This window comes from Columba livia, chromosome Z, assembly GCF_036013475.1.
Source record: "Columba livia isolate bColLiv1 breed racing homer chromosome Z, bColLiv1.pat.W.v2, whole genome shotgun sequence".
NCBI classification, from domain to species: Eukaryota; Metazoa; Chordata; class Aves; order Columbiformes; family Columbidae; genus Columba; species Columba livia.
This window is the reverse complement of record NC_088642.1, coordinates 3,495,233-3,513,877: the sequence shown is the minus strand read 5'-3', so window position 1 is coordinate 3,513,877 and position 18,645 is coordinate 3,495,233. Positions and strand designations below refer to the sequence as shown.

General features: G+C 51.6%; 1 protein-coding gene across 1 annotated transcript in view; it reads left to right on the top strand.

Moving 5' to 3' along the window:
• Positions 1-15,622: 15,622 nt before the first annotated feature.
• ARK2C (arkadia (RNF111) C-terminal like ring finger ubiquitin ligase 2C) overlaps positions 15,623-18,645 on the top strand; it is a 49,440-nt gene continuing 46,417 nt past the window's right edge. Inside the window, exon 1 of the mRNA XM_065046897.1 lies at positions 15,623-15,783. Coding sequence (XP_064902969.1) covers positions 15,723-15,783 — 61 coding nt within the window. The 5' untranslated portion in view covers positions 15,623-15,722. The remainder of the gene's footprint in view (positions 15,784-18,645) is intronic.

Here is an 18,645-nt window from a genome sequence, read left to right as displayed (position 1 = left end):
ACCTCTAAGCCTCCTCTTCTCCAGACTAAACAAGCCCAGCTCCCTCAGCCTCTCCCCATAGGGCTTGTGTTCCAGTCCCTTCCCCAGTCTTGTTGCTCTTCTCTGCACCCGCTCCAGCACCTCAATATCAGGTTGGACTCAATGATTCTTGTGAGTCCTTCCAACTCAGGACATTCTGTGGTTCTAAGGCAGCAGAACAGCAACTGAACACCAAAAAGTATCAGGTGTAGGGGGTCTCAACAGACCTTTCCCACCGTGTGCAGTTTGACTACAAGACAACCACTTTGACAGTCTCGATGAGCCTGCTTTGAGCTCTCTCTGATCAATAGGCTGTGTGGCGATGGTTTTTATTTCACTTCTCACACATCGCTGGATGAGCCCAGTTCGAGTTCCACTTTAAATGCGTACTGAATAGAATGAATCACTTAGAATTATAAGGCTGTGTGATTCCAGTATAAGTGGTTCCAGGATAAGTTGAGGAATGACGTATTAGAGAGCAGTGTAGGGGAAAGGGACCTGGGGGTCCTGGGGACAGCAGGGTGACCATGAGCCAGCACTGGGCCCTTGTGGCCAGGAAGCCAATGGTACCTGGGGTGGGTTAGAAGGGGGTGGTCAGTAGGTCAGAGAGGTTCTCCTGCCCCTCTGCTCTGCCCTGGGGAGACCACACCTGGAATATTGTGTCCAGCTGTGGCCCCTCAGTTCCAGCAGGACAGGGAACTACTGGAGAGAGTCCAGCGCAGCCACCAAGATGCTGCAGGGAGTGGAGCATCTCCCGTGTGAGGAAAGGCTGAGGGAGCTGGGGCTCTGGAGCTGGACAAGAGGAGACTGAGGGGGGACTCATTCATGTTTACAGATATATAAAGGGTGGGTGTCAGGAGGATGGAGCCAGGCTCTTCTGGGTGACAACCAGTGATAGGACAAGGGGCAGTGGAAACAAACTGGAACACAAAAGGTTCCGCTTAAATTTGAGAAGAAGCTTCTTCCTGGTGAGGGTGGCAGAGCCTGGCCCAGGCTGCCCAGGGGGTTGTGGAGTCTCCTTCTGTGCAGACATTCCAACCCGCCTGGACACCTTCCTGTGTAACCTCATCTGGGTGTTCCTGCTCCATGGGGGGATTGCACTGGATGAGCTTTCCAGGGCCCTTCCAACCCCTGACATTCTGGGATTCTGTGATTTTTAATATACTCCCTGCTTCACGTTATAATACTTAGTAGGCTGTGCGCTGTAAAGTTCTGCTCATAGCTACCAAAGCAACTACAGACTACGCTGAACATCAGCGTGATGAGGTCTAGTTCGCACTTTACTGGGAAAAACGGAATTGATGGGGGAGAAAATGATGATTTCAGGGCTACTGTGAAGACATTACGGACATCAGCAAAACGGGGCCTGCTCTGTGCTTTGCTAAGAAGAAGAGGATTAATTCAGACCAAACAACACCTGCAAGGCTATGGACTGTAAACAATATCTACAACTAAACTAAGCAAAGGCCCGTTTGAGATCAGTGGAAAAGATCCAATGAAAGGAAAGAAGACCCCCCTACTCAAATATTGCCATTGGGCTGAATCATGGTGCGAGAAACAGGTATATAATACAAAAAGCCAGGACTTTCCGTGCTTGGCTGGGACCCCTGCGCAGGCACCAGCTCGAGCCAGCCCTCCCGCTATTCTACTCCTTCAAATGATTTATTTCTGTGGACTTTAGGGTTTGCTTCACTAGTCCTGGGATCCAGACGCGATGGGAGGTGGGCAGAATTCGGCTTGGCTTATCTCCTCCCTGCAGTACGTAACACTGAACCTGCCACCGAGCTTTAAGTAGCGCTTTGCCTTGAGCGACTTAAACAAAACTCTGCGGCAAACAGGGCCCTAATTCACTCACCTGTGACAATGTGGGACGAGGACATCTGATGTACATACTGAATATTTGTTTCTCCGTCACCAAGAGGCACCTGGAGCATTTAGGCTCGGGGATATGAGGAATGGAAAGCTTGGAATGTCTCCCTCAGCACCCAGCACACCCCTCGTGGCTCAGGACGCTTCACTTTCATGTAGGAGCCACTTGGCTCCGTGGGAATCGTCATTTCTGGGGCGACATGAGAACCTGGCAAAAAAACTACCCAAACTGGTTTGATACTTTTTTTACTGCTTTCCCCAGTGAATTCATTGCAATGCGGGTTAATTTTGTGGCTGAAAGTTTAGTTTGTCTGCCTTACAATGGGAACCGGAAGGGTTTTACGACGTGGATTAGTCCCCCAGCTCCCTGGAGAATCTGTAAATGATGCTCTTTGCTGAGGGCATCACCTCCTTTCACTGAAATACAACTTGTTTTTCCCTCTCCCTTTTAGGATCATCATCTGTGTCTTCCCCCCCAGAACATCACAGGGATGCAGTTTCCCTCCTACCTGCAAAGGAAAGGAGCAGAACGCGCGCAAAATGCAAACTTGTGACAGAAAAAACCTATAGCTTTGCTCCATAACTTTGGTCTTTGGAGCAAAAAAAGGTGAACGCACTCCTTTTATTGAAATTAACATCAGATGAGGATCCAGCCCCTCTGGGTCTATATATTGATGTCTAACCTGGTGACCTGGTTGCTGGTCAGGTCAGGGGACATGTGGCCTGCACCATTTAACAGAGCGTACAGATCCAGCCACGGCTGCTGTGGACAAGAATCAGAATCACGAAATGTTTGGGGTTGAAGGGACTTCTGGAGATCATCTAGTCCAAGCCACCTGCTCAAGCAGGGTCACCAGAGCAGGTCACACTGGTGGGTTTTGAATGTCTCAGAGAAGGAGACTCCACAACCTCTCTGGGCAGCCTGGGCCAGGCTCTGACACCTCAAAGTAAATAAGTTTCTCCTCATATTCAGATGGAACATCCTGTGCTTCAGCCTGTGTCCGTTGCTTCTCATCCCATTACTGGGCACCAGTGAACAGAGTCTGGTCCATCCTCTTGACACCCACCCTTGAGATATTTGTAAACACTGATGAGATCCCTCTCAGCTTCTCTTCTCCAGCTGAACAGCCCCAGCTCTCTCAGTCTCTCCTCATCAGAAAGATGCTCCAGAGCCCTCAGCATCTTTGCAGCCACCACTGCACTGCTGGACCAGGGGGTTCGTAAAAAGTATAAATGCATTCCTGAGAATCCTTACAACTACTGATTCATAAATGCCCCTTGGAAATGATCACAGAATGGTTTGGGTTGAAAGGGACCTTCAAGGGTCAGCCGGTCCAACCCCTGCCATGAGCAGGGACACGGACACCCAGATCCTCCCCATTGCTTCTCTTGTTGTGTGTCTGCCCTACACTTGACGTTACCGAACTCCAAAGTCACATCGTGTGCATCACTCCAGCTCATCGACCTCATCCATGTCTTCCAGCATTGGCAGTTCTGCTACACAACCCTGCGACCAGCTCTTTCTAGTAGAAATTTCCAACTCTACCTGACAAAGCCACTCATAAAAATAGTGACTTTCCATTGCTTCCTTGGACGTGCATCTTTACTAATGTTACCACCAGCAGATTCAATTATCTGCATCCTAAAATACTCTTGACTTTTCCCCACTCGTTACAACTGTAGCCCTCTTTGCACCATTTGGCAGCGTGGGTCCCCGCTCTGTGGCTGTAGATAGGAAGGAGATGTTTATCTGTGGTGTTACAAGCTGCAGTGGTCCTCTAAACCCAAAAAGGAGCTTTCAAGTCAGAGGTGTTTGGTCTGGAGTGACGCTTTTAAGATCCTAATGGGAAATGTGTCACTTGTGCTATGTGTTCTCACTCAAAGCTCATGTTACCTGGCACAGGATATGACAGACAGTCATGAAAGGGTAATTTTCTTGCTTTTCCACATGATTACACTCCTCACTCAGGCGCATTTATTCACACTTTTCCCTGGACGGCGTGTGACAAAACCACCGAATAAAAACACCCCTCGCAGGAGCTCTGCCACTTACAAATCGCCAGCTGAGCGCCTCGGATCTATTTTCTGACATCTCACTAACGCTCCCCGTCTGCTAACGTTTCACAGCTCTAATGGGATCCGTCATCTGCGCGAAGAGCCAAGGTGAAATTCTCCACAATGCAGCGATGTGCTGGAAACCGCCTCCTTGGCTGGGATTCCCTTCTTCTCCTGTCCCAAGAGGACACCCCCTCCTCATCCCTGCATTGCTCAGAGCAACAAGAGCGAACAATTTGCACTTAAATAAAGTGGTGATGTGGGTTAAACAATAGATTTGGGCAAAGCGTGGTTCTTCTGAGCGGTCGGGATTGGCTCTTGAAGGTGACTGATGGTGCTTGCTCAGCTTCCCATCAGGTTGCAGGGATGCAAGGAATGATGGAAGCATCCTCACAACGTGTGGTGCCAGTGATGAGAGCGGGACATCAGCTGGTGGTGACTCCATAACTGCTCCAGCTTGGCCTCTTGCTTCTGGAGGAGATCATAGAATCACAGAATCCCAGAATGTCAGGGGTTGGAAGGGCCCTGGAAAGCTCATCCACTGCAATCCCCCCATGGAGCAGGAACACCCAGATGAGGTTACACAGGAAGGTGTCCAGGCGGGTTGGAATGTCTGCACAGAAGGAGACTCCACAACCCCCCTGGGCAGCCTGGGCCAGGCTCTGCCACCCTCACCAGGAACAAGTTTCTTCTCAAATTTAAGTGGAACCTCCTGTGTTCCAGTTTGAACCCATTACCCCTTGTCCTATCACTGGTTGTCACCCAGAAGAGCCTGGCTCCATCCTCCTGACACTCACCCTTTATATATTTGTAAACATTAACAAGAGATCCCCAACCACTGGGCAGAAGCGTCATCTCCAGCATGGTGGAGCGATGCAGCCAAAACATAAGGGTGTAAATGCATCTCTGGTGGGGACAGTCTCTGATTTTCTCAGCGAACATTGGAGACAGGACCTACCTGTTTATGAGCTGCATCCCAAGGAGTTAAAAACACAGGTTTGTGTATTTAATAAAATAATTTTTGTTTCTGGTGGTTCTTTATGCATGCTGGGTCTTTTCTTGGATTGTTAGTGCCACATTTCCAGTCCCATACTGAGCATTAGGCTGGACAGGCAGTGATGGGCACTCATCCTTGGCCTGTGGAAGGACCAAAGCTCTCCACAGAACTGGTTTTGGCTCTGAACAGGTAAAGGATAGAGATCACATGGACAAAATCCTGGTCAGCAATCAGACGTGGGAGCATCAGCCTGTAGAAACGTCTCCACTCCTGTGCTCTGCCGAACAAGCCTTCCAAATACCTCTTATTAAGAAAAGTCCCCGAAGTAATAAAAAAATACAGCAGCCAGGAGCGTGTAGGGGAAGCAACATATATACACAGCAAACATGGAATCGTAGAATATCTCGAGTTGGAAGGGATCCAAAAGGATCATCAAGTCCAACAACCTGCTCCTCACAAGACTACCTAAAATTAAACTATGTGACTAAAATGAGTTTGACACCCCTGTTTAGGGACATGGTTTAGTGACAATGTTGGGTTAATGGTTGCACTCCATGATCTTGAGGCTCTCTTCCAACAAAAATCATTCTATGAGTCTTTGATCCCCCTTATGCGTGGAACTGCTCAGTGTCTCCATGAAGATCACAGCAGCAACTGGAGGCAAGATGAACCATTTTCATCTCCTCTTCCAGCTCCTGGCTCAATAGCTTGTCCAACAGGAGGAAGAGCAGGAAATCTTTTTGTTCTGATGGAGGACTCCAGCCTCCTGCCTTGGGACAACCCTCTCCCCTCCATTGCTGCCACTGTGATTCATGAAGTTGTCTCCTTGGGGTAGATCAGTATTTTAGACTGCTGGGCATGAGATGTGCTACATCTTTCTGTCCCAGCACTGTGGCCATTGGATATGAGGAATAATTTCTTCCTGGAAAGGGCTGTTGGGCATTGGAACAGGCTGCGCAGGGCAGTGGTGGAGTCACCATCCCTGAGAGGGTTTAAAAGACGTGTAGATGGGGTTCTTAGGGACATGGTTTAGTGATAGTGTGATGTTAACGGTTGGACTCCATGATCTTGAGGGTCTTTTCCAACAAAAATTATTCTGTGATTCTAAAAGCATTTTCCAGATGCTCCTTGTCCTCTCATGGCCTTGGTGCCGTGACCATTTCCCTGGGAAGCCTGTTCCAGGGGTTGACCATCCTCTCAGTGAAGAACCTTTTCCTAATGTCCCACCTGAACTTCCCCTGACCCAACTTCATTCCATTTCCTTGTGTCCTCCTGTTCTTTGGAGGTTTTGGTCTCCAGACTGCCAAGCTCTCTTATCATCGTCCCTGGCTCAGGGGTGAGGGCTGGGTGAGGTGCTGGAGGAAGCGCAGAGCATCATCACCCTGAACTATGCTGTGGAGAAAACCATCAATCCCTTTGAAGCAATCGGCACAGGCTGTTTGTGGATGGAAACTCTTAATAATGCAAGAATGCCAAGTTCACGATCAAGTTGTGAACTGCATCTTTCTGCCACTTTCTGTAGCGATGATGACTTGAGATGCAAAAATACGGTACAACCTTCCCCAGGAACTCAGGGCCAGGTGGGGTTTGCTCCAATGACCCCAGGACATACAAAATAACCAGACACTCAACCCACCCCTTAACACCTCACACAGTCTTGTGGCTTTTTGGTGTCTGTTGGCTCCAGGGGATGTGTGAAGCTGCTCAGGTGATCATCATTACTTAGGCTGGAGCGAGTAAGCAGATGCCTTCCCTTGAATAATTGAAGACTGAGCTCTTTCTTGTGCTGATGCACTTGCTTGCCATGGGTGTGTTGTAGATGTATCATTGATGATGAGCACCACAAACTCCTAATACAGCCCTTGGGTGCCTCTTGTGCCACCAAGCCCACGCTACCACCTCAGACCCTAACACAGGGTGTCTGGGATGTGATTAAAGGACCGGGGAGCAGCATGCTGCCCCTCTGCTGCTGCAAGGAGACAGAGAACCAGCCTTGATATCGCTCTTCATTCAGTTGGGTTTTACTGTTCCCATCTTATTTCCATCAGTCAGGGTGGGTTCCCCCTAGGCTTGAAGACCACTGTCCCCCATAGAGGTGGGCAGATGGGTGCAGGTGGTCTTTGTGATAACCCAGGGCTGATTCAAGCCATTGGAAGTCAATGGTTGGAAGGTGAGGAGCAGGTTGGAGGTTTAAGACACCCAGAGCAGATGACAAAACATAGTGATTCAACTCTAATAAAAGGAGGGATAACTTCAACAGGCAGCTCACAACATGTCTCAGACAAGACTTGGCGAGCTGAAAATGCTGTTTACTTCGTCTCTTCCATTGCATAAAGGAGGATGATTCCCTGGTGCGCACCTGACCATCCTCCACACCTCCTGAGACCGTCTGAGGATCTTTTCTGGTGAGACCCCCCTGCAGTGCTGGTCCAGCTCTGGGTGCTCAGCACAGGACACACATGGACTTGCTGGAGAGGGGCCAGAGGAGCCACAGGAATGATCCGAGGCTGGAACAGCTCTGCTGTGGGACAGGCTGAGAGAGTTGGGGTGTTCAGCTGGAGAAGAGAAGCTCCGGGGAGACCTTATTGCACCTTTCCGGACTTAAACGAGGCCTGTGAGAAAGATGGGGACAGACTTTTGAGCAGGGCTTGTTGCCGTAGGACAAGGGGTGATGGTTTTAAACTTAAGGAGGGAGGTTCAGGCTGGACATGAGGGAGAAATTGTTGTCCCTGAGGGTGGTGAGAGCCTGTCCCAGGTTGGCCAGAGAGGTGGTGGATGAACCATCCCTGGAGACATCCCAGGCCAGGCTGGACGGGGCTCTGAGCAACCTGAGCTGGTGAAGATGTCCCTGCTCATGGCAGGGGGGGCACTGGGGGAGCTGGGAAGGTCCCTTCACCCCAAACCCTTTTGTGGTTCTGTGATTCTGTGGCTGAGATGCTGCTGAAACAGCCCCAGGCCATTAAAACCCCCATCCTGCTTGGAGCTGTGGAACCACCAGCTCCTTGCACAACCTCTCCTTCCTCCAGCTGCTCAATAAGAAGAAGAATTAGGGTAATTTTTAAAGCAGTCCTGCCAGGGCACGGCACAAGGCAGGGAGCATGTTTTCCAGGAGGGTCTGAGCTCCCTGTCAGCCAAAAAAGTGTTATTACGTCATTTTATACCCCACTAAGCAGCAGCACCACGTGCAACAGCCAAGTTTTCACAGGGGTGATGCTGAGATCCCTCATTCTTCAATGGCCAATGTGAGGTCTTGTCCTGGACCAGCACCCCCAGCTTGTGCGAGGGTATAGCAAAACTCTTAAAATGCTCAGAAAACTTCTCAAAACCACTTCAAAATTAGCTCTACACCCACTTTCCCCCCTTGCCCATGCCCCAGAGAGGAATCCCCTTAATTCATGGTTCCCAACCCCATGGAAAAGCTGGGGGCGGGGGGACACGATATATAGGTGGAGGTTAGGGCTCTCAGCAGCTGCAAATGAGGTAATAATGACAATTTTTAATGCATTTTGGCCACTGACACTTCATCTTGGAGAGCCCAGGCTGGGAGCAGCCCATGGGAAGGCACTAGATGGCACCAAAGCCAGAGGATACGGGCTCCGGGACGCCATCACACCCTCTGCTGCATCCCCCTAAACGGGGGAAAGTGCCCCCAAAACCAGGCAAAAGGCCGTGAAGGATGTGAAAAAACATTAAAAAACAACAACAACAAAAAACCAAAACCAGATTATTTTTGTTTTTTTTCCTGGGAGCTGGTGGGATGCTGGGACAGGGAGAGCACGTGGTGGCCACCAATGAAAACTCAACAAAAACCCTGCTCCCCAAAAGTATGGCCAGGATGGAGCAAAAGGGATAAATTTGGGGCCATTCTTCTTGAAACAGGCTGATGTGAGTACCTTAGATCCCCATCTCTGCCCTCTCGTAGGGAGGCAGAGGGTCGGCGCTGAGGATACACGCTCAGAATTGCAGTTCCAAGGAATAATTTAATCATCCCAAATATCCCACCCCGAACTCGCTGCAGCGAAACATCACCCGCTCCCATGTAGCAAAATTCACCACCTGTCGGAAAAAGGACAAGCAAAATGACGAGGTGTAAATGTGGGCATTGCAACCCCTTGCCCCCCTTTGCTGAAATAAACTGCAATCACTCTTAAATGAGCTAGGGGAGGAATTGGGTCCCTCTAAGCAGATGTGAGACCCCCAAAAAACAGCTCCTATTTTCGTCCAGACAAAATCCCTGGCCACGCATCCGAAATCTGCTCTGGCAAAATAGGGGCACAGTTTTCTTCCACACCTCCCAAACTGCTGGTCTTTGGATATGAGGTTTTCGCACATTTTCTCCCCATATTATTTTCTCCCCACTAAATGTTAAAACGTTTCATTTTAATTTTAAGTAAGTGCACAATGATCTTCTCTACCTCACTTCTTTTTCTTTCTTTTTTTTTTTTTTTAAGAGCAGAAAAAGAATAAATGGGGTAAAAGGCAAAAGAGATGAAGTTACAGGAAGGCAGAAAACAAAGGTGCAAAACAAGCACAGATGAAACATCAATGTAAATAAACCTCAGATAGAGATCTTTCATGAAAGGGGAGTGCCCCACTTTCTCTTTTCCCACCTTTGTTTGGGTTGACATCTCTCCTCCCTTTTCACCTTTTCTCCACCCATTCTTCATTTGTGATATTTTGCCTTTAATTTCTCCACCTTCACGTTTCCCTGTAGGTTTTTATCTTCGGCGCTGGTCTCTCAAGCCCAAGGGGCCCTTTCTCTCCCCCTATCTAAGACTTGAGGTGCTCAAAACCCCAAACTTGTACCTCTTGATGGGTTTTGTAAGACCCACCACCACTAGAAGCACCACCAAAGACCCAGCCATGGCCGTGCTATGGTTGTATCACCACTGACATCAGGGAAATCATCATCCAAAGAGCAGCTGAAGATCAGAAAACAATCAAAGGCTCAGACCACCTTCTAGAAAACAGACAGTGCCATCCAAGTGTGTCATCCCCACCAGGAGAGAGGTATCAGATCTTTTAATGACATTAATGCCATCGCTCTCCATTCTGCCACCAAATTTCTGCTGCGGGTGCAAGATGTCCACCTTGAGCTTCAAAACTGCAAGAGGAAGTCCTTCATGGGGGCTTTTCTACTGTCCCACAGGCTGGCCAAAAACACCCCAAGTCTGCAAGATGCTGGCTCACCAACGTTGAGCCTTCTGATCCCGTCCTGACCTTTCAAAGGATTTCACCAAGCTCAGTTTTGCAGAGAAGGTGAAAAAAACCTCAAAATTACTGAGGGCTTTGAGGTGGGTAGATGGTGAATGCCAGGTGTGGAAATGGCCAATGATGGTGGCTGACGGTGGCTGACGTGCCCACATGTGCCCCAGCACTTCTCAACTGCTCTGTATCATGTTTATTTTTGTTGAAAATCCTCCGTGCGTGCCCGGCCAAGGAGAGAAACCTTCCACGCGGGACCACACACACAGACACAGAATCCCAGAATGTCAGGGGTTGAAGGGCCCTGGAAAGCTCATGCAGTGCAATCCCCCCATGGAGCAGGAACACCCAGATGAGGTTACACAGGAAGGTGTCCAGGCGGGTTGGAATGTCTGCACAGAAGGAGACTCCACAACCTCCCTGGGCAGCCTGGGCCAGGCTCTGCCACCCTCATCATGAAGAAGTTTCTTCTCAAATTTAAGTGGAACCTCTTGTGTTCCAGTTTGAACCCATTGCCCCTTGTCCTATCACTGGTTGTCACCGAGAAGAGCCTGGCTCCATCCTCCTGACACTCACCCTTTATCTATCTGTAAACATGAATGAGGTCACCCCTCAGTGTCCTCTTGTCCAGCTCCAGAGCCCCAGCTCCCTCAGCCTTTCCTCACACGGGAGATGCTCCACTCCCTTCAGCATCTTGGTGGCTGCGCTGGACTCTCTCCAGCAGTTCCCTGTCCTGCTGGAACTGAGGGGCCACAACTGGACAGAATATTCCAGGTGTGGTCTCCCCAGGGCAGAGCAGAGGGGCAGGAGAACCTCTCTGACCTACTGACCACCCCCTTCTAACCCACCCCAGGTACCATTGGCTTCCTGGCCACAAGGGCCCAGTGCTGGCTCATGGTCATCCTAGCGGTCGACCAAGCGGTGAGGCAGACCCAGCACCGTGCATCCTCAAAACATCTGCTCCATAGGTACCTTTGTGGCACTTATGGGGCTGGAAACATTGAAAGAAACATGTGATGGAAACATCACATTGAAGAAGAATTCCATGGGTCAAATTTTTAAAGGGGGCTTAGGGTAAAAGTGAGAGGATGCCCCAAACAGCAGGGTGCTGGGACCCCAAAAGCTGCATTGGAGACACACCAACAGGCACCGGCCGTGTGGGCAGGAGGAAGCTGAGGGCTAATTTTAACATCAACCTGTGCCTGCGACATCTGTGTGACACACAAATCCCCCCTGGCAGATCGGGTGTCCCAGGGGGATTGTGCACGGATGAAAAACAGCAGCAGCCAGCGCTCAGCCCCATGAAATGCCAGTGACAACTGCGGTGGTGGGGCCTGGGGCCATGGGAACAGCTGCCAAAAGCAACCGGAGCCGTGGCCCGGGGCCAGCGATGGTCTCAGGGGACCGTGGAGGGGACAATGAGGTGCTTGCAGGGTCTGTGGACATCATGGAGGGTCCCGGGGGCCCATCCTGCAGCCATCATGGTGGGAATGGGCAAGCGGAGGCAAGGTAGTATTCCCTCCTTGGTTGATCATGTTTGGCTTTTATTAGAAGAAGAGTGGGCAGCAGGTCACGGAGGTGACTCTGCCCCTCTGCCCCGCTCTGGTGAGACCCCCCTGCAGTGCTGGTCCAGCTCTGGGTGCTCAGCACAGGACACACATGGACCTGCTGGAGAGGGGCCAGAGGAGCCACAGGAATGATCCGAGGCTGGAACAGCTCTGCTGGGAGGACAGGCTGAGAGAGTTGGGGTGTTCAGCTGGAGAAGAGAAGCTCCGGGGAGACCTTGTGCACCTTAGTGCACCTTTCTGGACTTAAAAGGGGTGTGTGAGAAAGATGGGGGCAGACTTTTGAGCAGACCCTGTTGTGATAGGACAAGGGGTGATGGTTTGAAACTAAAGAAGGGAGATTGAGGCTAAGCATGAGGAAGGAACTGGGTGTTGAGAGCCTGTCCCAGGTTGGCCAGAGAGGTGGTGGCTGAACCATCCCTGGAGACATCCCAGGCCAGGCTGGACGGGGCTCTGAGCAACCTGAGCTGGTGAAGATGTCCCTGCTCATGGCAGGGGGGGCACTGGGGGAGCTGGGAAGGTCCCTTCAGCCCAAACCTTTCTATGATTCTTTGATTCTATTAAACCTTCCAGCCTTTTCAGCGCTCAAAGAAGTGTCCCATTGTGGGATGTGTTTAATACCGTGAGCTCAAGCAGATCGCACCTTGCTTATCGAAATGATTTCTTGCTACTGGTAGAAATGAGTGGAAAGCGGTGATTTTTTCCGCGTGGTGTGAAATCTTACCCAAAAGAGGCCTTTCGGGTGGACATCACAGCTGAGAAGAAGGCGGCCAGGACGTGCAGGCAGCTGTCCCTGCTGCTGGCGGATCAAGTTAATCCTTCCCATGCTGCTGCCCTCCGGCTGCGGGGCTGGGAGGGGAAGGGTTAACAGATCCACGTTGCCCAGACCCTGTTTTAAATCAGATCAGGAAAAACAAAACAAAACAAAACAAAACACACACACCACAAACCACAACACAAAATAAACTCAACGCTAAACCCAATGCAATAATCCACGCGAACAAATCCATCACATATACCCGTTAGGAGGCTGCCGAGCGCTTAAACCTGCCAGATGCACAAGACGGATAAAGATAAGTGGGGATTAAGGGGGCTCCCCATGGTGGGATAGCAGTGCAGGGGGAGCACGGCAAAAACAACCCCCAGCCTGGCCAGGGTGGAGAGGGCACCGAAAATTCAGTTTGCAGCAGGGAAAATGCTCCCCAGGACCCTGCGCCCCAACAGAAACCCCCAACAGAAACCCCTCCCGCGCAATGAGGTCTCTCCCACTTCATTAAATGAACAACGATGACCTTCTGGTTGGGACTTTTGGAGGTAATTGTTCTGCTTTAAGCCATGAGGGCTCTTTGTCTCACAAGGAGGGCGGCTCTGAGCCCCATGGGGCTTCCACGCTCCCTCCTGGGCTCAGATGGAGCCATTTTAGGTCAGCGATGCCCCAACGGACAAGTTCTGTCAGTAACTGGGGCATCAGCACAATGGGCCACTGTGTCTCCTGCAGGGACAGGGACAAGCCCCTTCGTCCTCCTGCAGCCAGTGCCATCCTCTGCTTTGGGCACGACTTGACGTATGTTTCCCATACGTGCTGCAGCCAGCGGTGTCATTGCAAGCTGCGGTGCAGAGGGATGTATGGAGGGGAGAGCGGGGCTATGGCCACGTTGTGTGTGTGAATGTGTGCCGTTGCACGCCCGTTTGCATGCATGTGTGTGCATGTATGTGTGCTTCTGCAGCTGCACGTGTGCACAGGACTGCAGAGTACACGGTGTGTGCGTGTGCATGTGTGCATGAGTGTGCCTGAGCATGTGTGCACGTTTGTGCGTGCGTGCCAGTGCCCATGTGTGTGCACAAGTGCCTGTATGTCTCTGTACGCATGTAAGCATATATGTGTGAAATGCATGTGTGCACATGCATGTGCTTGCTTGTGCACATGCGTGTGTCTGCTTGTGCCTATGTGCACATATGCCAGTGCCCACGTATGTGCACACTAGCCTGTGCGTGCATATGCATTTGTATGCATATATGTGTGCAGGGCACGTGTGCACGTGTCTGCTTGTACATGTGTGTGTGCTTGTGCATGTATACACATGTATGCACCCACCTGTGCACGTGTGTGCATATGCAGCCGTATGCACATGCACACCGGTGTCTATGTGTGCACAAATGGGCGTACTTGCCTGTGTCTTCTTGCGTACGTGCCTGTGTTCACAGAGCACGTGTGAGCATATGGCTCCGCATGCAGGTAGCCATATGCGTGAACACGTGCATGCGTCTGCTTGTGCACGTGTGTGCATCAGCTTCTGTATGCAAATGTGCGCATCTACGCATGCAGTGCATGTGTGCACATGTCTGCTTGTACACATGCGTGTGTCTGTGCACACGCATTTGTCTGCTTGTGCACGCGTGTGCATATGCATCTGTATGAATATGTGTGCTGGACATGCAGTGTGCATCTACACGTGCGGTGCATGTGTGCACGTGCCTGTGTCTACGTGCCTGTGTCTGCTTCTTCACGTGCATGTGTCCCCTTGTGCATGTGCGCGTTTGTGCATGTGTGCACGTGCTTTCATACTCAGGGGTGTCTGTGCCTGCGTGTGCAGTGCATGTGTGCAGTGCATGTGTGCAGTGCATGTGTGCACACAGATGTGTCCACATCTGCGCACGTGCACATGTGTGAGCATATGGCTCTGCATGCAGGTAGCCATCTGTGTGAGCACGTGCACGCGTCTGCTTGTGCACGTGTGTGCATCAGCTTCTGTATGCACATGTGCGCATCTACGCATGCAGTGCATGTGTGCACATGTGTCTGCTTGTACATGTGCATCTGTCCTCTCGTGCACACGCATTTGTTCGCTCATGCACGTGTGTGCATATGCTTCCGTATGCACACGTGCGCATCTATGCATGCAGTGCATGTGTGCGTGTGCCCGTGTCTACGTGCCTGTGTCTGCTTGTGTATGTGCCCGCTTGTGCGTGTGTGCTCACGCTTCTGTGCTTACGCATGTTTGTGTCTCTGCGTGCAGTGCGTGTGTGCAGTGCGTGTGTCCACATCTGCACACGTGTGAGCATATGGCTCTGCATGCAGGTAGCCATCTGTGTGAGCACGTGCACGCGTCTGCTTGTGCACGTGTGCATCAGCTTCTGTATGCACGTGTGCATATATGCATGCCCTGCATGTGTGCGTGTGCCCATGTCTACGTGCCTGTGTCTGCTTGTGTATGTGCCCGCTTGTGCGTGTGTGCTCACGCTTCTGTGCTTACGCGTGTCTGTGTCTCTGAGTGCAGTGCGTGTGTGCAGTGCGTGTGTCCACATCTGCACACGTGTGAGCATACGGCTCTGCATGCAGGTAGCCATCTGTGTGTGCACGTGCACGCGTCTGCTTGTGCACGTGTGTGCATACGCTTATGTGTGCATCTACGCATGCAGTGTATGTACGCGCGTGCACGTGTCCACTTGTGCATGCGTGTGCACACGCTCCTGTATGCACGGGTGTGCCTGCGCGTGCAGTGTGCATGTGTGTGCACATGCGCGTGTCCACAACGGCACACGTGAACACCTGCTCGTGCACGTGCGGGCCGGCGCGTGCCCGCAAGCAGACGCGCACCCGCGCGTGCACGCACACATACAGACACCCGCGACACCCCCACCCCCCCCCCCGCCACCCGGCGCACGCCCGGGTTGCACGCCCGCATCGCAGCAGCGCGCGCGCGCACGCGTGTGCACACGCACGCACGCGCGGCGCGCGTACACTTGACGACAGGCCCCGCCCTCCTCTCCTCTCCCCGACTTTCCCTTTTAGCCCCTCATTGGTCGGCGCGACCCTCGGCGGGGCGGGGCCAGCGGCGGGGGGGGCGTGTCCTCCCGGCGGCCGGCGCGCTGCCATTGGCGGCGGGCGCCTTTGTGTGCCGGCGGAGCGGAGCGGAGCGCGGCGGCCGCCACTCGCCGTCGCGTCGGAGGGGCCGGCGGGAGCGGGCCCGGGGCCGCGCCGCCGACTCCGCCGCGCCACAAAAGGCCGCAGCATGGTCCTGGTGCACGTCGGTTACCTGGTGCTGCCCGTCTTCGGCTCCGTGCGCAACAGAGGTACCGCGCCGGGGCCGCGGGTTCGCGTCCCGGGGCCGCTCCGCGCAGCAGGGCGGGATGGCGGAGAGGGGCGGGTTGTGTGTATATCGAGGAGGGCGCGTATGTCCGGCTCGGCCCGGGCTCCGGGACCCCGGCAGGATGGGGGTGCTGCCCACCCCGTGCCACCGGCGCCAGCCGCCCCGCGGGCGCGCAGCGCTCCGCACCCCCCAACCCCCTCCCAAAGCGCCCCATCCCCAGCAGTGCCCGGGGTGGGGGTTCCCCGCCTCCCCCCAGCTCCCACCTGCACCTCCAGTCTGTCCCTCGGTAGCTCCATTTTCCTTTTCTTATATATATATAATTTATTTTTTTCTAAATTTTATTTTATTTTTAATTTAACTCCCCCCCACTCCCCCACCCCCGTCTCGCCGTGTAGCCTATAGCCACCAGGCCATCTCAGCGTAGCTGTAGACGATAACAGCCATTTTTGTACCTTCATCCTGTTTAGCTGAGTACATTGCACTGTAAATTCCTGTTAAGTGGATTCGTTTTGCTGTGGTCGTCGGGTCTCCTGGGTGGGAAGTGGAGGGGGGGGCGGGCTTTGGGAGGGGCCGAACGCCCCCAAATTGCGACCGAAAACCCCCTAAAAAAAATATATATAAAACATTGGGGAGAGGGAAATGTGGAGGTTTGCCTTAATTCTAAGAAAAATACAAATTGGGCGTCGTGGGTGCCCGTCCAGCCCCACCGTCCCTATCAGCCACAAGTGTCCCGTCCCAATAATGTCCCAATAACGCGGCTCCAATGTGGCGAACAACCCCTTCCCCGCCCCCCCCTCCGAAAAATAATAATTAAAAAAAACCGATTATGAAAAGAGACGACTGGCAAAATGTTTTTCCATTAAACAGGGATAACATTTTTTTCTGCTGTGCTAAATTACTTCCTGTTCTTATTTTGTGGGTAATTTTTCTGTATCGAATATCCTTTGGTTGTGTATCTTCACCTTTTTCTTGTACTAAAACTAAAGCATGGTCTGTATTTTTTTACATTACCTAGTTTCTGATGTAAATCTCTCTGTAGAGACATACCCTGCTGAAATGTAATGTGCTGTAGCCTATACATCTGCTCAGTGTACGCTGCTTTTGTTCTGTTGCCCTTCCATAGCATGGTGGGCCTTGCCTTTTTGTATTGTGTGCATGATGACATTGTTACACACGATTCCACTAATACTAATATACGATCTCTCAATAAAGAAACTAGTTTTCCTATATTAACCTAGTGTGCTTTTTCTATTGCTGTTTTCCCATTTATTGTCGTATCCTGCTGTTTAGATTTTTTCCTTGCTTTCCCCCCATCGTGAGGTTTGAGTGGATTTTTTTCCCGTAGTGCGGATATGGGGGCTTTTTTATACATATTTTTATTTATTTGTTTTTATTCCTATCCCATATCTACCCCCCAGCATTATTCTGTGTGTACATATTCCCCTGGCGCACAGTCCATATTACCCTTGTGCTGATGCAGGATTCCGCTTTACCGCAGAATAGCCGAAAGAAAGGCGCACAAACCCAAAGCCCTCATTATTAACCCAAAAAAAAGATAGCTGCCTGATGAAGGCTCTGCTTGTTTCATCCCGGTTACAACATTACACGTTCCTTATCGGACTGATAACCAAAACCGGAGGGGCAACCTCCGGATGGATGGATGGATGGATGGGGGGAATAATTTATTTTTAAACTCCCAATTAACAGGAGGTAAATGAACCTCGGGGAAAAAAAAGTCGCTCTAATTTATTAGATGTGTGTTTAAACGTGTATATAAATATATATATATATGTGAGCGCCCTGCCCACCATCTGCTCGGCGAGAGGTTGCGGTGCCGTGGTCCCGCGGCGCCTGGCACGATATAAATATCTTTGCCAGACCCCTTCAAGGCAGGGCTTGTTAAACAAAAAAACACCCCAGCTGCTAATGTTGTAACTACATTCTCCTGCTTTAAAGCCTCCGGGCCCCACCGTCTTCTGAATAATTCGATTTTGGTCAAAGAGAGCGAAGAGCGGGGTTGGGAGAAAAGTCACCGGGGAGCTGAAAATATTGGAAGCGGGGAGGGGTGGGAAACCAAATTGTGGTCAGCGAGAGTGATTTTTGTTGCGAAGCGATAACAATACCAATCACTCGTCCCCGTGCCAGGCCTCCTTTCTCAGGTCTGCAAAATAAATGGTCCTGTAAAACCTTTGTAAAACCTTCCCTTTTTGGCTTGGATGCCACCAGGATCTGAGGGAAGTCAGGGCTCCCCAGAGCAGGGGCCGGGGCTGGGTTGGGGGGGAACATCTTGTTTTAATCGCGTTTCCGCAGAAAGGTGGGGAGGCGCAGGGTTGGTTATTTGCCTTTTGATGAGAGGAAGGGAAATTCAGCAGGTCGGTGGCCACCACTGAAATCCCGAGAGGAGCCGCTTGCAAAACAAAAACCAAAAGCAAGTGTCTCTGCCTTACCCCAGCATCCCTCGGAGTAGACGCCTCATCCCGCCAGGCCGTGCCTTTCCACCTCCCTCCTCGCTTTACCCTGAGTTTTTATTTAATTCCCCCCCCACGCCCCCCCCCCAACATTTATTTATTATTTCCTTCTCCATATTTCCTTATTTTTTTATCGTGTATCTCGACGCCTGTTCGGCCATCCTGTCCCCCCATTGCAAACAACAGCGGGTTGCCCCCCCTTTGTTCCCCCCTTTGGATGTGGTTGTTTTCTGTGGCCCTTTGTTCTCGCTCCATCCTCGCCCCGGGCCGGCGCTGAGCTCCCTGCGTGACACATGTCCCCGTATGCCACACATGTCCCCGTACGCATCCCGAGGAGGGAGGCTGTGCTTCTCGCTTGCATGAAGGGAGACGTGCAT